We start from the raw sequence: 21,804 nt of genomic DNA, 5'->3' as shown, positions 1-21,804 counted from the left end.
GTCCAGGCTGAGAGAGCATCCCTCTTTGTGCTATAGGCACACGAAGACTGTTTGTATTCCAGGGATAGACACTGATCCACAGCTCAGGGGCCCATAGGTTGCCCAGGCCTTCTCGCTGACACTCAACATTTGGGGGGTCCAGATCAGTCCCATGCTGGCCTCCCCACTGTCGTTCTGGGGTCCAAGAGCTCTCCCCTGTTCAGATCAGCTGTCTCTGCTGTTTTTGCCAGCCCATTAGTTGTTTTACAACTCTGTTGATTAACCCGGAGTATCTGTTGTTCCTGCTAGGGTCAGGGCAGGGCCGTGTGGTTATCTGTTCTTTCTGAAGGCCTGCTTTTCCTGGAATGGGGTGGGTGATGTGGGTCAGCTGCATAGGTTATGGGGTGAAGTGCCCATATTCTGTTTCCTGCCCTCTTTTCTAAAATGACCCTAGTTTTGGTCTCTCGTTATGAGTAGACAAGCCCCTCAGAATGCAGGTGGGTGTGTCAGGCTGTGGAGTTGCAATTGACACAACTACACCCAGAAAAAAATGGAAAATATAATTACACATGAGCTGTTCTTTTTCATAGAAAATACAAAATACCAGTGAATTACAAATTACTGGTAGGTGCTATAAAACGTGTTCTTTCTCTGTTTATTGCACCTGGATTTAATTCTCTCTGTTGTTGTGTTTTTACAGAAGATCTGGATGACTTAAGAATGGAGGGCGTAACCACCCTGGTACTTTCGGGGAGCAAATTTAACCAAGGTCGCCCTACTCACACTGTGGAGCCACAGGCCAAAGTCACATTGAACATCTGCTCAAGGTGTGCCAGGTAAAACACATAGCTTGTGTGTGCTATACAGAGTCACCATCTCCATTCTTTTAAATCTGAGATTTCGATGCGAAGAGTGTAGTATGTGCTATGAACATGTTTTCATCCTATTCATGTTTGTTCTGACACAGGCAAAGGGGTTAGTTTTGCTGTTTATCTCTGTACCCAAGGCCAGACTGACCAACAGTGAATCAAAGAGCTTAGATGGTCTTCACTTCACAGCCTGAGACTGTATTGAGTCTTTTAGTCTCTGTAGTGAATTCCCTGTCTGCTCTCAATTTGTCTTTCAAGAGAAGACTCAAGGGGGTTTGAACACCCAGAACCACTGTTGTGGTAGAAGATGCACCCAAGTCCCTCTCACTGGTCTCCCTCCAAAACCTGCTGTATCTCAGAAAGCCTGACTAATGATGACCCCTCCCCCAACGATGCTCAGGACCACTCCCCCAGGGTGTTTAAACTGCCCTCCCAGCCCCTCAGAAAATAGACATGTGGTTTTCTGGTCACTCTTTCCAGTCTCCTCTCTGGGGGCTGGAAGACCATCCAGGATTGTTGCATCCATTACACATGGAATTTTACTAATTCAGTTTGATTTGGTCTGAGTTGGATTGCTGCATTGGCGGTGGAGAGGCTTATGGGGTGCAGAAACTTTTCAACCACCTTGGAAGCACCTGCCTAAAAAGTGTTTGTTCAGGTAGAGCTCAAGTTCTGGTATAATTGGCCTTTGGGTCTGGCCCTCATCCTGTTCACCTCCTGGTAAGAATTTAATCAGTTCGAGGCTTCCAGGTTTGGGCAGCTGGAAGTAATCTTTGCTTACACTACATGTGGCCCAAGAAGCGGCTTGGTTACTGCCAAGTCAGCTCTGGGCTAGAAGCAACTGGCCAAATAGCACCAATTCATTCTTTTGTAGGAACTAAATCTCATTTGCAAAGGGCTTTTAAATCTGTTTAAATGATAAAACAAGCCTCCTAACCCTTATGTAAATGGTTCAGATTAGCAAGCACAATGTAGTAGCTGGCCAACTTTATCTCCCTTCTTTATGTCTAGCTGCTCTATTGTGCAGTTTGAGAGGGGATTAGTGGCTGGGAAATAAGGAAAGGGGAAGGGTAGGAAAATCAAACGGGATTTTTTCCTCTTTGGCTTTACTCCTTTGGATTTTTTTTTTAATTGTCACTGGCTTAGAAAAAGCATATAGGGAAACTTTCAGAAAATCAAGGGAAACTGAAGATATTAAGAGAAACACTAAAGCTCAGTGAAAACAAGAGTGGGAACATCCCACTGGCTTTATATTTTTATTAGGGTTCTCAAGAAAACTACTAATTTTGTTTGTCTGTTTTGTTTTTGTTTTTCGAGACAGGGCTAGGCTGTCTGGGAACTCACTTTGTAGACCAGGTTGGCCTCAGACTAGCCTGTCATTATAGGTCATCTTAGGGAAGAGAGTTCTGCTTTTTGTCTTAAACCTTACATTTTGTTTGTATAATTTAACTTGACTGAATTGGGTTGATACTTGGTGTTTCATAACATTTATAGATGTGTTGGATCAAGGCGCGTGTTTTTCTCAGAAAGGCCTGTCAAAATATCTTCTTATACTATTAAAGACTGCATTGAGAAAAGCCCAAGCACGTGTTTAACACTTCATCATTCCACCTTGAAATGATAGAGTTGGATTGCAATCACAAACAACATGTGTTTACAGCGAACCCGTAGATGAAATTATTCAAGAAATATTCAACCAAGTAACATTTTGGGTATTGATGTGCCAGGAACAGAATGTCAATGTCAAAGGCCAGAATCAATACAAAAGTTTTATTAAAGGGCATATGCTGTTTGAGTGACATGAATACAGAAGGTGAATTCTAAGAGAGAACTGCCTCCTGAGAAGAAATGGAGGGTCTGTTATAATAGTTAGGGACTTACTTGGAGTAATTTCTGTGGGTCCTCTGTGAGGTTGGGTGAGAAGCAAACATCTCACTGTCTTCTTAGATAGTGAATTTCTCCATGGGTAAGTAGGGGTTAGGACCTAATTGTTTGAAAGAGGCAGAGGAAGACAGGGCCATGAGGTAGACACCTCAGGTGAGAATAATTTGAGGGTGGAGGTATACCAGGATCCAAGACATTCAGTGGCCTCCAAAGTTACTGCAGTGCAATGTCACCAAATGAATTTTACAGACAAGGAAGGTTTAGTTTCAGGAAGTAATTTTATTGTAGGTGAGAACATGAGTGAAAGGGGGCAGGCAGACAGTGCATAATGGGTGTGGCCTCCAGAGAGGACTGCCATTGTTAGAAGTCAATTTGGAGTTGCAAAGAAAGAGACCTCAACAGGGACAAACTTTACTCCAGTCAGAAACATGTGTTGTTCACCAAAGCAGAAGAGCAAACCATCAGAGGCCAGAAGTTTAGTCCGTTTTATTCTAATGCAGGTGATGACTGTGTCTTTCCTATTGGCTAGGGTCCCATCTCACAGTTTTTTTTTTTTGATTGGTTAGTTTTAAAAGACAGCACAAATGAAATGAAGGAAAATTAAGGCACTTCAGTTCTAAGAATGTAGCAAGGACTCTGTGAAAATAAAAGTTTTACAAGGTGGGGGAGATAAAAAGATTTAAGTTCCTTGTTATAATAAAAAAATTCACAGTGTAATAAAGCCTTTCTCTTTTACAGAAAAGACAACTATTTAATTGCTTTTTTATACCCCCAAAGGGTCCATCTAGGGGTTAATAAGGCTTTACCAGGTTGAGACATGCAGGGATGGCCTGCTCAATACTGTTCCACCTAGAATGTCTCCGTGATCTTCTCTTCCATAGTGTCTGGATTGGACTGAAGGTTTGCACACTTTGGGGCCAGGAGAGTGTCTGATCACACACAGCTTCCAGGCTGCTGTGTTCATTCATTTCTCCATGAAAAGAGGATAAAGATTGAAAACAAGAAGTCACAACACTAAGCAGTTCCCCTAAACGCTTTTAGGATTTCTGCCCTCTGTCCAGGACAAAATTGCTCATAGAAACAAGGACATTTTCAGTGTCTAGCCAACACAGAGCTGGCTGTCAAGAGTAAGAGCAGACTGGCTTCTCTCTGTGGTTCCCCCACACACCCAGACCAACTTCTTTCTCCTGTTCCCAGAAGCAGCACAAGCAGCTGGGTCAGGCTCCAAGCAGCCAGGGTCCAATTGCTACAGACCAAGATATTTCTGTCTTCTTGTGTGTCTCAATAGTTACCTTTTAGCATCCATACTATCTGCTATGTAATCTTGTAAGGACATCATACATGTTCTTAACTTGTGGTCTTCATAAAATTCTGAATTAAAGAATAGTAATATCCCATTTTCATACACAAGGAAAATGAAGCACAGGTTGATTAAATAATTTGTTAAAATAGTATTAGTCACTGGACAAAGCTGCTAATTTTAGGTGCAAACTCCTATCTTAATGAACTTTCAAAGTGTTCTTTTATTTTTCAGCAAAAACTGGTAGCATCCAGAGGCATGCTTGTCTTGACCATATTACTTCCTTCTGTTTCTTTCTTTTCTTTTCTTTTTTTTGATGTTGTTGTTTTGTTTTTTGTTTTTAAGGCAGGGTTTCTCTGTGTAACACTTCTAGCTGTCCTGGAACTCACCCTGTAGACCTTTTTTGTTTGTTTGTTTTGTTTTAATTTGAAAGAAAATAGACTTTTTTCCCCTCACATAAAATATCTAGATCACTGTTTCCCTTCCTTCTACTATTCCCAGTTCCTCCATACCTCCTCTCCCGCCTGGACCCACCTTCTTTCTTTAGAAAAAAAAAACAGGTATCTAAGGAATAATAGTAAAATAGTACAAAAAATTAATAAGATAAAAGAAAAACTAACGGATCCGAATTGAACAAAAAAAAAAAAGGAGTAGAAGGAAAAGAACCCAGGAGAAAGCACAAGAATATGAGACCCACTCATTCAAAAACTCAGGAATTCCAGAAAATCACTAAGCAGGAAATCAGGATCTATATATATCCCCTAGTGAAGCCCCGTGCAGAGCCTATGTATACTGCTTCAGTTTCTGTGAATTCCTATATGCTTTGCAAGCTTCAGAGGACCTTGTTTTCTTTATGTCCTCCATCCCCTCTGAGTTTTACAATCTTTCTACCTCTTCTTCTAAGAGTTTCCCTGAGATTTTATGGGAGGAATTGGATGGTGACATCTCATTTAGGGCTGACTATTCCAAAATCTCCCATTCTCTGCAGAATGCCTGGCTATGGGTCTCTATATTTGTTACCATCTGCTGTAGGAGGAAACTTCTCTGATGATGGCTGAGCAAGGCCCTGATCTATGAGTATAGCAGAATGTCATTTTATTGCTACTTTTCCCCTTTAGAACAATAGCATTTGGTTTTACCCTAGGACACAGGAGAGGGTTACAAAACTAATTTCCAGGAGTCTATTTTCCATGACCTCCAAGGGAGCTAATGTTTACCTATCTGAGAAAGGATGAGTCTCCTCATTCTGCTCCCCCCACTTTCTCCTCCTGGTCCTCCTTGTCTCTCCAATGCTGGGGACCAAACCCAAGGCCTTGCATTTACTAAACAAGTGTTCTATTCTCTCACTGTGCTATATCCTCAGTCTTGGAATATGTTTTAATATGCTATTAACCCCATAATTGGGGGCTATAACCTCATGGCATAACCATCTCCCCAAAGTCCTGTATTCCCATACCTTCTTATAACTTCATGTAGGGGTTAGTTTTCAATATGAACTTCACTAGAATGAAGATATGTTAAACATAGTAGTCAGTTATCAAGATTATATAAAACTGTTCTCTTATAAATCAATACAGCTAATAACCTATATTCATAGTAATAAGTGTTTCTCTTGATTCTCATGACCAACAAAAAAAGCATGCAGTAGATCACCTTAGTTCACCTCCACTCATTTGCAATCTTTTATTTATAGAAATGCTTTTGTGCAACATGGCAGATCTTTTTTCCCTTTGATATCCAAGCATTTGATTACTTAGTCAACAGGCTACTCACAGCCAAAAGGAAGAAAAGTGCACATGGACTGTGTACACAGGGAAATCACAGGAAAGAAAAGCAAAGGGCTCCAGGTCTGCAAGTCGGAAAGCTTGAGTGTCTTCTTCTGAGAGAGAAGACTCAAGAGACACTGGTAACTTGCAGGGAGAAAGGACCTTTAGGAGAGAAGAAACAAAGACACTGTGACAAAGTTGTCTGTGTGTGCTTTCCTTGGTGGGCTCACACAGGCATCCCAGTATGCTTTGTTGTAGGATGAATAGAATTCACCTTCCCTGCTTCAGAGACTCCCAAGAAGGGGGCTCGAAGAAAATTGAGCTCATTTGGATGCTCTGTTTGTAAGCTGACATGCCCGCTGCACAGCCTGTATCCGAGAATGTGCTGAGGGTGTCAGGATTGATGACACAGAGACCAGTCAACAATGTAAAGAAAACTTTAAGCAGGCCCCAAAAAGGCTCAAGAAGACTTCCCAAGAAAGGCTTCCCTCCAGAAAAGCTTCTGCTCCCTGTCTTACCTCTGGCTGATTCTGCTCTGATAACAGAGACTGACTTGGGTGGGACTGAAGAGGCAGTTAGTCTTTGGAAAAGGTGGAGGTCAGGGCGTTCAGTGGGCAAGCCCTTTTCAGGAACTTATTGCCCCGGGCATTGTATTGTTTTTAGTAAACATGTTTTTAGTAGACATTGTCTTATAGCTGCCTGGTCCCAGGCTGATGGGGAAGTGGCCAAGGTCTGTTGTCCCCACAGAGAGCAGCTAAGGGTAGATGGTTTCTGCATTAGTTCCTTTTCTTGACCCTGTGACAAAATACTTGACAAAAGCAATGTACGAAAGGAAGGGTTTATTTGACCCACAGTTTGAGTCCATCGTGGACTCAGTGTCAGCCCCCAGTGACATAACTCCCTCATCATGGCCTCACCTCCTTAACCTAACCAACAGTGACACCAAGTGGGGACCAACCATTCAAGTGTATGAGTCTTTGGGTTCATTTCTCATTCAAAACACCACAAAGGTGACTGTTCCTAATTCACATGGACTGAGTGAGTCAGATATCCAGTGCTATCGATTAGACCAAGATGAAGAAAATGACTTTTCCACTTATGATCAGAACACATTTCTTTGCTATTTTCTTTGGCACTTGTTTGTAGAAAGAAAGGGAAACGGAGGATACAGTCTTATTTCAGATTTCACTAAACTGGATGCATGTAGAGCTGATGGATAAGAAAATACAGGGATATTAATGTTAAATGGCATCACTTTACAAAGACCTACAAAGATAGCAATTTGAAAGGCAACCCAATTTAAAGAGTGACAGTGGTGATCTTACCTTCACACTACATCAGCTGGTGGCCAATAATACAGGAAATATTCAGAAAAGCTAGGTCCTCATCTGTGACATGAAGTTCCTGCACTCTGGAGTTAATCTGCAAGGGTGAATGGTTGGGCAGAGTAGAAAATTGAGAATGTTGTATAGCCTTTATAGGAAATATCACAAAAGTCCCTCAGGACGGAATCTAGAAATACCATACCTTCCAGCAGTTCCTGTTCTGGGTGCATATCCAAAGCAATTAAAATCCTTATCCAAAAGACACATCTGCACAGACTCTTCCATTCAGAAGTCATTGAAAGGCATACACGGAGAGTAATAAAAAGCTTCTGCCATTGACTGATACAATTAAAACACCCAATCACTGCATTTACTTGGCATTTTCAAGATATCTACAAGGAAATAAGTCATCACATATTAAAAGACCCTTCCATGTTACTTGCTACAAAGTAACCTTTTAAGTTTGTTGATTGGCATACTTACAATAGATAAGAGGCCTTTAGACTTTTGCCTGTAAGTATTTCATGTGTGGTTGCGAAAGCACAAATGGACAACACTAGTGTTTTAGGCCGAAGTAGTTCTGAGTCAGAACTTCAGCACTCTCTTCTGCTGCAAATATTAACATAATCAGTGTCATTTGAACAAACAGATTACATCTTTTGACAGCTAAAAGAATGTATAGTTAATAGATACATTGCAGAATGTATAGTTAATAGATACGTTGCGTCTGAGATGTATAAACATCCCAGTCTAGAACATCTCATTGTCTCCCTCAGATCATAAAGAAAAGAAACAATTATAAAGCCAGTTTAGGTAAATAAAACATTGTCTCTTTGGAATATAGCAATGCTTATAATTATATTTTCTGTTTGGAGGTAGATTTTTAACCAGACCTTAGCCATCTTGTTTTGTCTTTGTACTATCCCAGTGGTATAGTTTATAATCTTTTAACAAACTAAGGAGTCACATGATGTTCTCAACTGAAATCTAAAGTATTGGTAGGCCGATAATATAAATTTCTGGAAATTACCAGCAAATCACCAATGGTTTAAAGAAATGGTGTGAGTTTTTTTGTTTTGGGTTGGTTTTTGTCGCGTCTGCTGCGCGGCCTGTGTCCGAGAACGTGCGGAGGGTGTCGGGGATTGACAACACAGAGACTCATTCAACGATGTAAAGAAAACTTTAAGCAGGCTCCAAAAAGGTTCAAGAAAACTTCCTAAGAAAGGCTCCCACCAGAGAAGCTTCTGCTCTTCTCCTCTACCCTGGCTGGTTCTGCTCTCACCCCAGAAACTGATCTGGGGGTGGCAGAAGGGGCGGTTAGTCTTTGGACAAGGTCGAGCTCAGGGTGGTTTCTGCGGGCAGGCCTTTTCCAGGAACTTAATGCCCCCAGGCATTGTATTGTTTTTAGTAAACATGTCTTACAGCTGCCTACTCCCAGGCAGAAGGGGAAGTGGGTCTCTGCTCAAGGTCTGGTGTTCCCACAGGTTTTGGTTTCATTTTGTTTTTTAAAAAACTCTTTTACTTTAAGTTTCACTATTAAACGTCTTGAATTTTTGTTTTAAGGTAACAGCAAAGCTGGTTGATGTCAAAATAAGCAGAAAAATGCTAGTGTTGAGGTACCCCATCGCTGTTCCAGTGAAGCTTATAGGACATTCTAGAAAGACCACCCATTAGTTCTGTCTATCCCCTGCAACTCTGAGGAGTTAAATCTTGTTTTGTGAACTCATGCCAGGGAGTTCCAGGGGTGGTAAGATGCCATTTGCTTTTGATGCTGCAAGTGTTTGCATTCCTTCATGCTTAACATCAATTGTGAACAAAACAGGGTTGGGGAGCTGAAAGCCGACTCAAAAGAAATTAGATTATAGAGAACATACAGCGATGTTGGCTCAGAGAAGGCAGCCTCAGAATCCGGGTAGAATTTTTTTCCCAAATACTTTGATGAATTTCAAAACTTGTTTTCCACGCAACTGAAAGTTCATTATTGTTTCTCTTTTGCCCTGTGGTATCATTAAACTTCTGAGAGTGGTTGTAAACTGAATTGCAGCACTCTGAGGAAAAAGCCAATGCCAATTTTTTTTGTGAACTAATTGTAAACTATCTATCCTAGGATTTATTAGCCGATACACATCACACATCATGTTTGGTTCACTTGTGTGCACATTTTGTCCAGCTGTTTTATAAGATTTAATTCAGCAATTTGCCATTGGAAGGAATAGTGAACTAATAAGCAGGAACTGAAAAAGGAAAATAATTTGCATTGGCTTAAATTTATTTAATTTATTTATTTACATACTTCATAAAATTGACCTTCTTATCATCCAACAGGATTTCACTAGAGGCATGCACATAATGATACATTCACTGATACTCGTGTCAGCAATGTTCGGCTTGAAACTGAATGCACTGATCTAGCAAAAACTCTTTATGAGACACTATGATAACTTTTATGAATAAAAATCACCACTCATGACTACTAGGAACTTGTTATCTGGAATCAGGCATGCAAACTAATGGCAAATAGTGTATTAGTCAGTTTTCCAAACTGTAATACAATAGCCCAGACATTCATTTTGGTATGGCAAAAGATTTATTCGTGTTCACAGTCAAGGAGATTTCCATCCATGGCTTTGGATCTGTGGCAAAACAGTACTTCATGTACTCCTTTGGGGTGGAGCAAAATTGCTCACTTTCTGAACAAGGAAGCAGAAGAAAGGAAGGGGAAGTTGATCAGAGTTTCACTATCCTTTTTAGGACAAATTCCGAATGATCTAAATCATACACATTGAGTCCTACTTAGTAAAGATTCTGGGATCTTGTGGTAGAGTTAGCTGGATAACCAAGTCTTTAACAGATTGTGTTTTGGAACATTCAAGATCCAAGGTAGAGTAGATGGTGACAGAGCTAGGGACACAAGTGCATCAGCATGTGATATCTTATTCCCTGCTAGATGTGATTGATTGCAATTTTACAGAGAGGGTTGCTATAGAAATAGGGCCAACCCTCAGAAATATTGCTATATGGCTTTCATTGTTCAATTCAGATCTGCATGAAGCTGGGAACTACTTCACTTCAAATGTTAAATCAATTTCATAGTTTCTATTATTTATAAATCAATGCAAAGTCCACCATAACTTTGGCAATTGTTTGTGATTCATAGTAGCGGTGCACTGAGATGCACATGTGCACACACTCATGCACATTTTTCATGGTACATCTTTTTTTATCATTTTTATTTTAATTTTAAATAGCTTGTTTTACATGTCAATCCCAGTTCCCTCCCCCCTCCTCTCCTCCCGCACTCTCCTTCCCCCCCCACCCTCCCACCCCATGGCCAAATCCCTCCACATAGGGGATATCCAGAGTCTGTCATTTCACCCTGGGCAGGGCCCAGGTACTCCCCTAAGAGTCCAGGCTGAGAGAGCATCCCTCTTTGTGCTATAGGCACACGATGACTGTTTGTATTCCAGGGATAGACACTGATCCACAGCTCAGGGCCCTATAGGTTGCCCAGGCCTTCTCACTGACACTCACATTTGGGGGGGTCCAGATCAGTCCCATGCTGGCCTCCCCACTGTCGCTCTGGGGTCCAAGAGCTCTCCCCTGTTCAGATCAGCTGTCTCTGCTGGTTTTGCCAGTCCATTCTTTGCCAATTTGCTCATCACTCATCTCTCTCTGTCACTGGGTTCCTTGGGTTCAGTTCAGTGATTAATTGTGTGTTTGCCTCTGCTTCCATCAGTCACAGGATGAAGGCTCCCGGATGGTTATAGACATCAAGTTCATTATCAGGAACGGGCATTCGAGGTGGTCTCTCCACTATTGCTTAGCTTGCCAATTGGTGTTATCCCTTTAGATCACTCGAGGTCACTCTGGTGCCTGATCTGTCTTCTATCCTATGATTCCCTCTTCCCCCTATTCTACCCCCACCCACTCAACTTCCTGTTCCCCCATGACCAACTCTCTTCCTCTTCACCCCCTCTCTTCTTCCCAGCTCCCACTCCCCCCCCACCCCTCGCCGTGTTCCCCATCCATTTAGAGGATCTTGTCTCAATCCTCTTCTCTTGGGTATTATGCATATATGCATATCTTTTAGGTTCTTTCCTGTTTCCCAGACTCTCTATCAGTGGAAGTGCAGACTAGCACTATCCTGATCCATGTCTAACATCCATATAATCTTAAAAAGCCAGAGATCCAGGGCAGGAGGCACAGTGCTATGATCCAAGTCTGAGCTCTGCATACTTTTGCCAATCAGATAACCTCTGTAAACTCAGTCTCCTATGTGGACATGGGAGCAGAGATTTCTTGTCTGAGTTGTAGTGGGAAAGAAGGCTTGCTTCGGTTTCTAACTGTACTGTTTAGTTTGTCGCCAGCTCCACACAAACTAGTGACACCCGAGCAGAGGGAGTCTCAACTGAGGAGCGGCGTCCATCAGATTGTCCCATGGTCATATCTTAATTGTTAATTGATGGAGGAACACCTAGCCCAATGCACACAGTGCTACTCTTGAACAGGTGGACTTGGGTTACATAATAAAAAGATAGCTGATTGTGACCCTGGAAGCAATCTGGTCAGCAGCTTTCCTCTACTGATGTGGGAATGTTCTCTGGCCATTTTGGTAATGAAGAATGGAATAAAATGTACTATTTTGTAGGACATACAGATATATCTATTTTGAATCCCATTATGACAGTACATTGTTTCTACTTGAATTGTTGATTCTATAGTAGAGTATCCTTCAGTAATGAGGATCATTATTTTAACAAAGTGAATCACTGTTTTTTTTACTTAATTGACATCTCAATAATTACTAATGAAAATATAAGAATTACTCCAGGTGACGGTGGCGCATGCCTTTAATCCCAGCACTAGGGAGGCAGAGGCAGGTGGATCTCTGTGAGTTTGAGGCCAGTCTGGTCTACAGAGTGAGTGCCAGGACAGACACCCAAACAATACAGAGAGACCCTGACTCGAAAAACCAATATATATACATATATATAAATATGTATATGTATATGTATATATATAAGAATTACATTATTGCACATGTCAGGGAGGTTTCAGAGTCTCAAAATTATTTAACACTGAGGATGTTTGAAATATTTTACAGATAATTATTTCTACAGAAATAAAATTATTAAATTCATTTTTAAAAGTTTATGTGGCTGCTTTTGTTTCATATTACAATGATTACTCCAATTAGACCAGATCATCTGTTTTCAAGTTTTTGGAGTCATTCACAGTACAAAACTCTCTATGGCCATATAGTTTGCCCACTTATTTGTTGAGTTATTGCGTCCATATTTTTTAATTTGCCTTCAGTTTGAGAGCTTTTAACAATGCCCAAAGCTTCAGATTTCAGGTGCTACTTTAATTTGTTCAGCTGTGCCAACCAAGTTTCATAGACGAAGTAGCTGATAAATGTTAGAAACTCACATCTCTCTAGTCTGAAATCTGGGAATCCAACATAGTTTAATTATGGTGAACGGTGTCTTCCAGGCTGTCGACTATTCAGTTTTCATTGTGTTCTCCTCTGGACTCTTCCAGTGAAGATACTGTCTTTGTTTTCTGTTGCTATAACAGCCTATGTAAGACTGGATAACAAAGAAAGAAACAAAGATATTTTGGACAAGTTCTGGAGGCTGGGAATCCTGAGAAATGCTGTTATTAAGAGGGCCACTTTATAAGAAAACAGGCTGGTGAAGAGGATTGACTTAGGTGTAGGAATACTTTTGTATATTTCACATGTTCCTGTATTCCCAGTGACAAGAACAGTGTCTGGAACATATTTAGTGACTGAACAGTAGCATAAATTAGTGGCAAGAGTGAGTGGTATATCACTTTATAAAATTAGTAATAATAGTCATTTTATTGAGCACATTCTGCCATATATCTTGCTAAAACTGAGTTTATGTGTATTGACTTAATAGTGATAGCCACAGATATACTCTGTAAAGAACCTAGCAAGCGGCTAACTAGGATGCCTAAGCCTAGGAGGCAGTTCAACACCTCAGTTGTCACAAGGAAGGAGTAGGAGACATTGGAGGAAGTTAGAAAGGGGACAATGTGGTTATGTGTATGTGCCTACCCTGTGTGGTAGTTTCAATGAGAAATTCTTCCCATGGACTCAGGTATTGAAATACTTGGTCCCTAGTTGGTGGCACTATTTGGGGAGATGACACATCATTGCTGGAGGAAGTGCACCACTGGGTGTAAGCTTTGAGAGTTCATAGCCTCACTCACCATATTTCTAGTTGCATTTCTCCGTTTTGTGTTTGTGGACGGTGATATGATCTCCCAGCTCCCTGCTTCTCTCATCTGTGACCATGACTTCCCCATCGTTACACCCTCTCCCTCTGGAACTGAAGCAAAGTAAACTTTTCCTTCCTTAAATTACGTCTAATCATGGTGTTTTATCACAGAAACAAAAAGGTAACTAATTCATTACTGTCAAAAGTAACCACATTTTCCAGAATGAGTAGACTTTCTAACTATCGATGAGAATAAATTGCCTGGTGCTGGGTCCTATCTAGTTTGGAGTATGGATCAAAATGGACAGTGCCAGCTACTAAATTGAATGATGGACTTCTGAGAGTTATTCAAAAGCCAAAGACTCTTCCAAATCACCACTCACAGCAATTGCTTTCAAGAGGATGCATATGTGAAAAACAAAGCAAAATACTCTTGGATCTTCAAATTGACTGTTAGGTAATTGTATTGGGAGCAATATCTCATAAGACTCTGGGTCGTCTTTCTATTTGTTGATGTGGAAATCATGACAAATTGACCCCATTGAGGATTGGGTCCATTTTATATGAATTTCTATTAGGACTGTTTGCACACATGCTGCTTGTAGAGGGTGTCCTGAACTATATTTTGTTAGTAGAAAAAGAAGCGAATTTAGAAAAAAAATAAATTGAGTAGTGATTCTTCATCTTTCATAAGATTAATTCCCCTTTTAAAGTTCTTAAAAAATAGTTTTAAGGTGTAAAATGCTTGTATTATTTTAATGCAATAGGTTATAAATACTAATCTATTGCCTACTTGGTTAAGGTTTTATAGTTATTTATTTTAGGGTTTTCTGTTTCGTTTTTTGGACTTGTTGTCTATCCTAGGCTGTCTTTGAGCCTTGCAAGTGCTGTGGTCAAAGGCTTGTACCACTTTGCCCAGATTGCTGGGATGTTTCTGATATAGACACATAATGCTAATGGGAAAAAAGAGAGAAATGAACACAGTGCATACAAGTTGTTGCTGGAGGATAGAACATATTGTTATCTTCCCAATGAGTTTTACAACTAGAATTATCAAAACACTCCTTTCTTTTAGTCTGTTCATCTACCTGTCTACCTAATCTCTATATTATCTGTATATTACATAGATATGGGAATGTATTTATTATAATATATGCAGAGATAAGTAGGTATTAGTATCAAAACATTTATTTATCTTTTGGTCCATCAAAGTGTGGGTAGGGAGGAATGGACTTAATACTCAAAAATTTCTTCATGTCTGAAAGGTTACAATAAGATCATAGAAATGCTTTATAGCTTTCCTTAAAATTAATAAAACCAAATGTGATTCAAGCTTCCAAAATTAGACATCTTTCTTTCCAATTTCCAAACCTTAAATTTCCTTTTTTGGACATGATTGTAAGGGAATACTAACATCAGCAGCTCAGTATTGCTACAGTGGTTAAATTCTTCTTTCTCTTCTGTATTTGATCTCCTTACTAAGCTATGTCCAGCAGCAGCTGTTGCCACAGCAAATTGGTTAAATTCAATCTTCCTGGGCACAGTAGGCAAAGGAAAACATGAAATGCCAGGCTGCTGGCTTGGTGTGACTCATAACATCCATGACCCTGATTAAAAAAAATGGCCTGACATTTCATGCTCTTGTTCCATTTTAACTCACTTTAATTATCACTGAAAAATATTTTATTCAAATGTTTTAGTCTATTATCCTAAGGAATGAATGTGTACTTATATTTGAGCAAACTTTTTAGCCACTAGAAAGTTAATAGGATGACCAAAAATGAAACTATAAGGAATAAAGTACCAAATTTATTTTTTAGTTAAAAAATAAATACATCATTTCCCTGCTTTCATTTTCTTTCTTCTACCCCTGGAATATACCTACATACCTATACAGCAAAAGAGACCATGACTTTAGCGGGAGCAAGGTATGTAGGTATATTCTTGTTTGCATATAATTTCAGGGATGGCCAATTGATACCAGAAGTTCTTCCTGCAAAAGTTATTTCTCCTGTTCTCAGCTTTCTTTGCTTGTCTGTGATTAGGACTGGGGCCCTGTGAGATATCACCCTTCCATGTTAGCATGCATCTCACTTATGTTTCTGTTGCTGTGACAAAATCTCATGACCAAGGGAACTTATGAAAGAAAGAATTTAATTTTGTTTACAGTTTCAAAGGATTAGATGGAGCAAAACAGACAGCTGAGAGTTCACTTCTTCATCTACAACCATGGGACACACACACACACACACACACACACACACAGAGAGAGAGAGAGAGAGAGAGAGAGAGAGAGAGAGAGAGAGAGAGAGAGAGAGAGAGAGAGAGAGAGAGAGAACCCCAGGCATCTTTTGAAATCTGAAATCTCATGCCCAAACCCAGTGATGTACCTCCTCCAACAAGGCCATACCTCCTAATCCTTCCTAAACAGTTCTACAGGCTGGGGATCAAACATTCAAATATATGACTCTATGGCAGGCATTTTCATCCAAACCACCATAGTGAGTCTACTGGTGTTGTCCTTGTTTGGGTCCTATTTTAGCAGCACATTGATGAGATGTTATAGTGAAGTTTCCCTGTCATTTCTGTGAGGAAAAAATCTCAAAGCAGATTTCCTGGTCCTTTGTCATTTACAATCTTTTCACCACATCTTCTATGATGTCTCCTGAGCCTTGGGTGAGGGAGCTATACTATAGATGTATCAAGGGGTGATGGAAACTCCATGATCAGTTGTTCTCTGCATTTTGACCAGTTATGAATTTCTGTAACTGTTTCAAACTGTTGCTTCCCTCCTTCGGAAACTTGAATAGCACTCTTGGTACTAGGAAACCAGTCCTAATGGTGAGAGTTTTCCATCTAAGTTTTGGATCACAGTTAGCCAGTACATTATAAAAAACATTTCCTGAAAGTATAAAATGGAATCAATTTCTAACAGCCTCATTTAGCAAGACAAACTTAGAGAAGAAAATGAGCTGCTCACGTGAGACATGGGGCAAAGCAGAAACTTTAGGTAGAAGAGACCAAGTCATTCAGAAAAAAAGGGAACTCAAGACCTAGGAAATCAAGGAATTTCATTAAATATGCATATATTTTTATAACTGATACTACATAGTCCTGTATTTATTGTTAAAGGTGTGTGTGTGCGTGTGTATGTGATCTATAAATGCCAGAAGAGGGCATTTGCTCCCTTGGTATTGGAGTTATAGGTAGCTGTGACTCTATGTAAGTGATGAAAGTAATCTCAGGTCCTTTGGAAGTGCAACAAACTAACTCCTGAATCATGTTTCAGTCCATGATCCAGTACTTCTGATTTACAAGATAATAAGTGGTTGCTGTATTAAACCATCATGATTATGGTAACTTGTTAAACAACAACAGAAAATCATTAAAAAATCGGCTGAAATATCCACTTCACATCTAAAACTTTAAAAGTTCTGTCATGTTTTTGGTGACAATGTTGTGTCTTGTAGGTTTATCACTTGTATCAAATACACCACTTGATATAGATAGTGGGGACTCTCTGTCTCTCTCTGTCTGTCTGTCTGTCTCTCTCTCTCTCTCTCTCTCTCTCTCTCTCTCTCTCTGTGTGTGTGTGTGTCATATGCTGAGCAGAGGACATATAGAAACTATCTTTTGTATGTTCTTGGTTTTGCTGTAAATCTAATACAGGTAGTTTTCAAACTTCTTATCAAAGCAAGCACAGTTAAGCTTCTTTAATAACTTACTCAAGAAATAAAATGGCTTGCAAGAATGTTACTGTCTGATCTATAGAACATTCCATCCAAATACAAAGGGATATACCTTCTTCTCGGCACCACATGGAACCTTCTCTAAAATTGACCACATAATAGGAAACATAGCAAATCTCCACAGATACAAAAAAATTGGAATAACCCCCTGCATCTTATCAGACCACCATGCATTAACATTAGAATTCAACAATAACACAAATCGCAGAAACCCTACAAACTCATGGAGATTGAACAATGCACAATTGCACCATCCCTGGGTAAAGGAACAAATAAAAAAAGAAATTAAAGACTTCCTCGATTTCAATGAGAATGAAGACACAACATACACAAACTTATGGGACACTTTGAAAGCAGTGCTGAGAGGAAAGTTTATAGCACTAAGTGCCCACATGAAAAAACTGGAGAACAGTCATACTAGAGAATTAATAGCACAGCTGAATGTTCTAGAACAAAAAGAAGCAAACTCCCCCAGGAGGAGCAGACGCCAGGAAATAATCAAATTGAGGGCTGAAATCAATCAAGTAGAAACCAGGAAAACACGGAGAAGAATCAATGAAACAAAGAGTTGGTTCTTTGAGAAAATCAACAAAATAGACAAACCTCTGTCCAAACTAACCAAAAGACAGAGAGAGAACATGCTAATTAACAAAATCAGGGATGAAAAAGGGGACATAACAACGGACTCTGAGGAAATCAAGAGAATCATCAGGGCATACTTTGAAAATCTGTACTCCACAAAATTTGAAAATTTAAAAGAAATGGACAATTTCCTGGATAGATATCACTTGCCAAAACTAAATCAAGAACAGATAAATAATCTAAACAGACCTATAACACCTAATGAAATAGAAGCAGTCATCAAAAGTCTCCCAAACAAAAAAAGCCCAGGCCCAGATGGCTTCAGTGCAGAATTCTACCAGAAATTCAAAGAAGAGCTCATTCCAATACTCGTCAAAGTATTCCACACAATAGAAGCAGGAGGCTCACTGCCAAACTCTTTCTACGAGGCTACAATTACCTTGATACCCAAGCCACACAAAGACACAACTAAGAAAGAGAACTATAGACCAATTTCCCTCATGAACATTGATGCAAAAATACTCAATAAAATACTTGCAAACCGGATTCAAGAACACATCAGAAAAATCATCCACCATGATCAAGTAGGCTTCATTCCAGGAATGCAAGGATGGTTCAACATTAGAAAATCTATCAATGTAATCCACCATATTAACAATCTGCGAAAGAAAAACCACATGATCAGCCTCTTTGGAAATCAGTATGGAGATTCCTCAGGAAAATGGGAATTAATCTACCACTAGACCCAGCAATTCCACTCTTAGGCATTTATCCAAATGAGGCAAATTCATACAACAAGGGCATCTGCTGTTCATAGCAGCATTATTTGTAATAGCCAGAACCTGGAAGAAACCTAGATGCCCCTCAACTGAAGAATGGATAGAGAAAATGTGGTACATTTACACAATGGAGTATTACTCAGCAGAAAAAAACAATGGAATCTTGAAATTCGCAGGTAAATGGATAGCACTGGAAGAAACCATCCTGAGTGAGGTAACCCTGTCGCAAAAAGACAAACATGGTATGTACTCACTCATATATGGATGTTAGACATGGATCAGGATAGTGCTAGTCTGCACTTCCACTGATAGAGAGTCTGGGAAACAGGAAGGAACCTAAAAGATATGCATATATGCATAGTACCCAAGAGAAGAGGATTGAGACAAGATCCTCTGAATAGATGGGGAACACGGCGAGGGGTGGGGGGGAGTGGGAGCTGGGAAGAAGAGAGGGGGTGAAGAGGAAGAGAGTTGGTCATGGGAGAACAGGAAAATGAGTGGGTGGGGGTAGAATAGGGGGAAGAGGGAATCATAGGATAGAAGACAGATCAGGCACCAGAGTGACCTCGAGTGATCTAAAGGGATAACACCAATTGGCAAGCTAAGCAATAGTGGAGAGACCACCTCGAATGCCCATTCCTGATAATGAACTTGATGTCTATAACCATCCGGGAGCCTTCATCCTGTGACTGATAGAAGCAGAGGCAAACACACAATTAATCACTGAGCTGGTTCAGCCTCTAAAACCATAAACTCTAATTGGTTAAAGGTGAATATATGATAGTCACCCAATTTCATCGTCTCATCCATCATGTTAAAGACTAAGTTTTACTGTGCATATCTACATATTCTATCTTAAACAATAACTGTATTTGTGAAATATAAGCATATTCTATGTCATACGGATAGCCCTCAGTGTTTGGAGGGCTGTCATGTGACTTCAGTAACTATACAAGTTAAAACCTGCTGGTCCCATGTGGTTGCAAGAGAAGAAACAGACTATTTGACAAAAGAAATAACTGCATTTAATGACATCTATATTAGAGTTAAATGAAGGTCAAGAAAAAAAATCTTGTTTCATTATAAGAAATAAGTTTCTTCCACCATTCAAATGATGGGGGATGAAGGGTAAGTGGGGCTACTAGACCAGGAGAAGGCTGGGAAAGCAAGGCAGAGAGAGGCCACCAAGAGACACTATGCTGCCAAAAGAGTAACATGCCAGATTATGGACAAGTCACAGCATACCTTACCTTTTAAGTGTCTTAGCAGAGAAGAGAGCAATTTCCTGTTTCTCCCTGCTTATATCCTGTTTCTACCCAGCGACCTCACTTCCTGTCTATCTGTACAGACCTCCAGACCTCTATGGTTAGCTAGTGGCAAGCTCCATTCTCTGACCCCCAGACAAGCTTTATTTGTTCAAGAAAGATATCACCATATGGCACCTATGTGACCAGAACATTAAAGGCAGAACAGAGGCCAACTGCCCTACAAGGATCCCAGTCTGGCCCTGAGAAAGCCTTTGGCTTCCTGCCATGAGCTTACTCAGACAACTGGGCCACATCTGACTCCCTGCTACTTCCCTCCATCCAAGCCTGGTGGTTTATGCAATCCCTAAAACCCTTTTCTTTGAATTTAATGGTTTCACCCAGCTTTTATGTAGACAAAGGAACACACTCCCAGACCTTGAGACTTCCCAGTACTGACACAATACAGCTCACAGCCGCACACCCACCATGCCCCCGCCTCTGACTCACAACTGCCTAGCACCAGCAGTGCACGGCTTTAGCAAACTGAGTCATGATTGGTGATTGGCAATTAGTACACACAGGTTGCTCTGTTTTCTCTTTAACAAAATCTGTTAGGTTTGGTTTGTTTGAGGTTTTGCTTAGTATCCAAAGGTTGGACAACTTTGGAACAAGTCAGACTGGAGCTTCAGTGTCCTTGGACTTGCTTTGGTGGTACACTTATCACACCAGCTGGCCGAACAGGGTTTTATTCATCAACCAATAAGAGAAACATATATACAGAAGGACATTCAAATGAAGACAACAGGGGCCATTGGAGGCCAGGGGATCACACTGTCCCTCTTAACACCATATGTTTACTTTAGAATTTCAGATAAATCTTCATCTATGTCAAACTATTGTTAAAAATTTTAAATTAGAAAAATATAATTGGAAAACTATTAGGTAACAGTTACCAAGAGAATATACATACAAACACACACACACACACACACACACATATATATATATATGTCTGTGTGTGTATGTGTGTATATATTATATATATATTATACACAATGTGCTATTGTTCATTTCTAATTCAATTAACATTAAAATGAATGTAAATCAACACTGGAATCCCAGGGCCTTGCTTTCCTTTAAGAGTTATCTGGTGAGGTTTAACATTCAGCTGGTTTGAATAGTGCATTTGTTACATAGAACCTCAAGACTAACAATGATATAATAATAAAGGAGGAAAATGCCTTCCTTTCTGGGTTGTTAGCTGCCATATTGTACAGCAAAATACAGAGTAACAAGAGAAGGCCAGTTTATGAACTCACAGTGGAGAAGACCAGGCATGGAGAGAGTGCAGCCAAGACTTAGAAAGTGAGGACAAATTTGGTTATTTGAACTTTTGTGGGTCCCTTCTCTGCTGACAGGAAGTCTGATTTTACTTCTTCCTTCCATCCTTGACACCAAGGTGGAGAAAAGAAGACCAAATAGACATTTCTTCTATCAATGGAAATTTCTCTCATATAAGGTCATTTCTACACTGTTGTCAGAATTGTTTGTTTTCTGATATTTCTAAAAATAATCTGATGCCCAAGAAGCATACTTGGGGGTGGAGCCTTCTAATTTCCTACAGCCATATTTTAAAATTTTTAATTTGTGTTTATTTAAATTAGAAACTGCTATTTTACATACTGATCCCTGTTCCATCTCACTCCCATCCTCCAATGACCCTCACCAGCCCCTCAATCCTCCCCCCAGTCCCACTCCTCATCTACTCCCCAACTCGAATGAGGCCTTCCATGGGGGATCATCAAAGTCCTACAGCCATAATTTGAGAGTGTCTTCTTCACTGTTGTGCTGCCACCACCAGTTGTTGAACTATACAGGTACAATGGATTATAGGTGCTTGTCAAGCCTGGAGTGTTAGGAAATTCATCCTCAAATATCTGTATTGATGGACTTTGGAGATGGGACTGGGGCCTCCCTTGAGTGGCTTTATAAGAAGAGAGGGTCTGGAGAGATGGGTTGGTGGTTTAGAGTACTGCTTGCTCTTCCAGAGGACTGGAGTTCAATTCCCAACATCTAGGT

At 40.2% G+C, this 21,804-nt stretch overlaps 1 protein-coding gene across 4 annotated transcripts in view; it reads left to right on the top strand.

Moving 5' to 3' along the window:
- CUNH8orf34 (chromosome unknown C8orf34 homolog) overlaps positions 1-21,804 on the top strand; it is a 383,946-nt gene that overhangs the window by 239,791 nt on the left and 122,351 nt on the right. For 3 of the 4 annotated variants that reach the window (XM_040741439.1, XM_005066755.4, XM_021225250.2), the window contains one exon: positions 680-815. In XM_040741439.1, the coding sequence (XP_040597373.1) occupies positions 680-815 (136 nt within the window). The remainder of the gene's footprint in view (positions 1-679; positions 816-21,804) is intronic. The other variant, XM_040741438.1, reaches the window with a different exon arrangement.

Source organism: Mesocricetus auratus, unplaced genomic scaffold (genome assembly GCF_017639785.1).
Source record: "Mesocricetus auratus isolate SY011 unplaced genomic scaffold, BCM_Maur_2.0 Super-Scaffold_6730, whole genome shotgun sequence".
Classification (NCBI taxonomy): Eukaryota; Metazoa; Chordata; class Mammalia; order Rodentia; family Cricetidae; genus Mesocricetus; species Mesocricetus auratus.
This window is presented reverse-complemented; position numbering and strand designations above follow the sequence as displayed.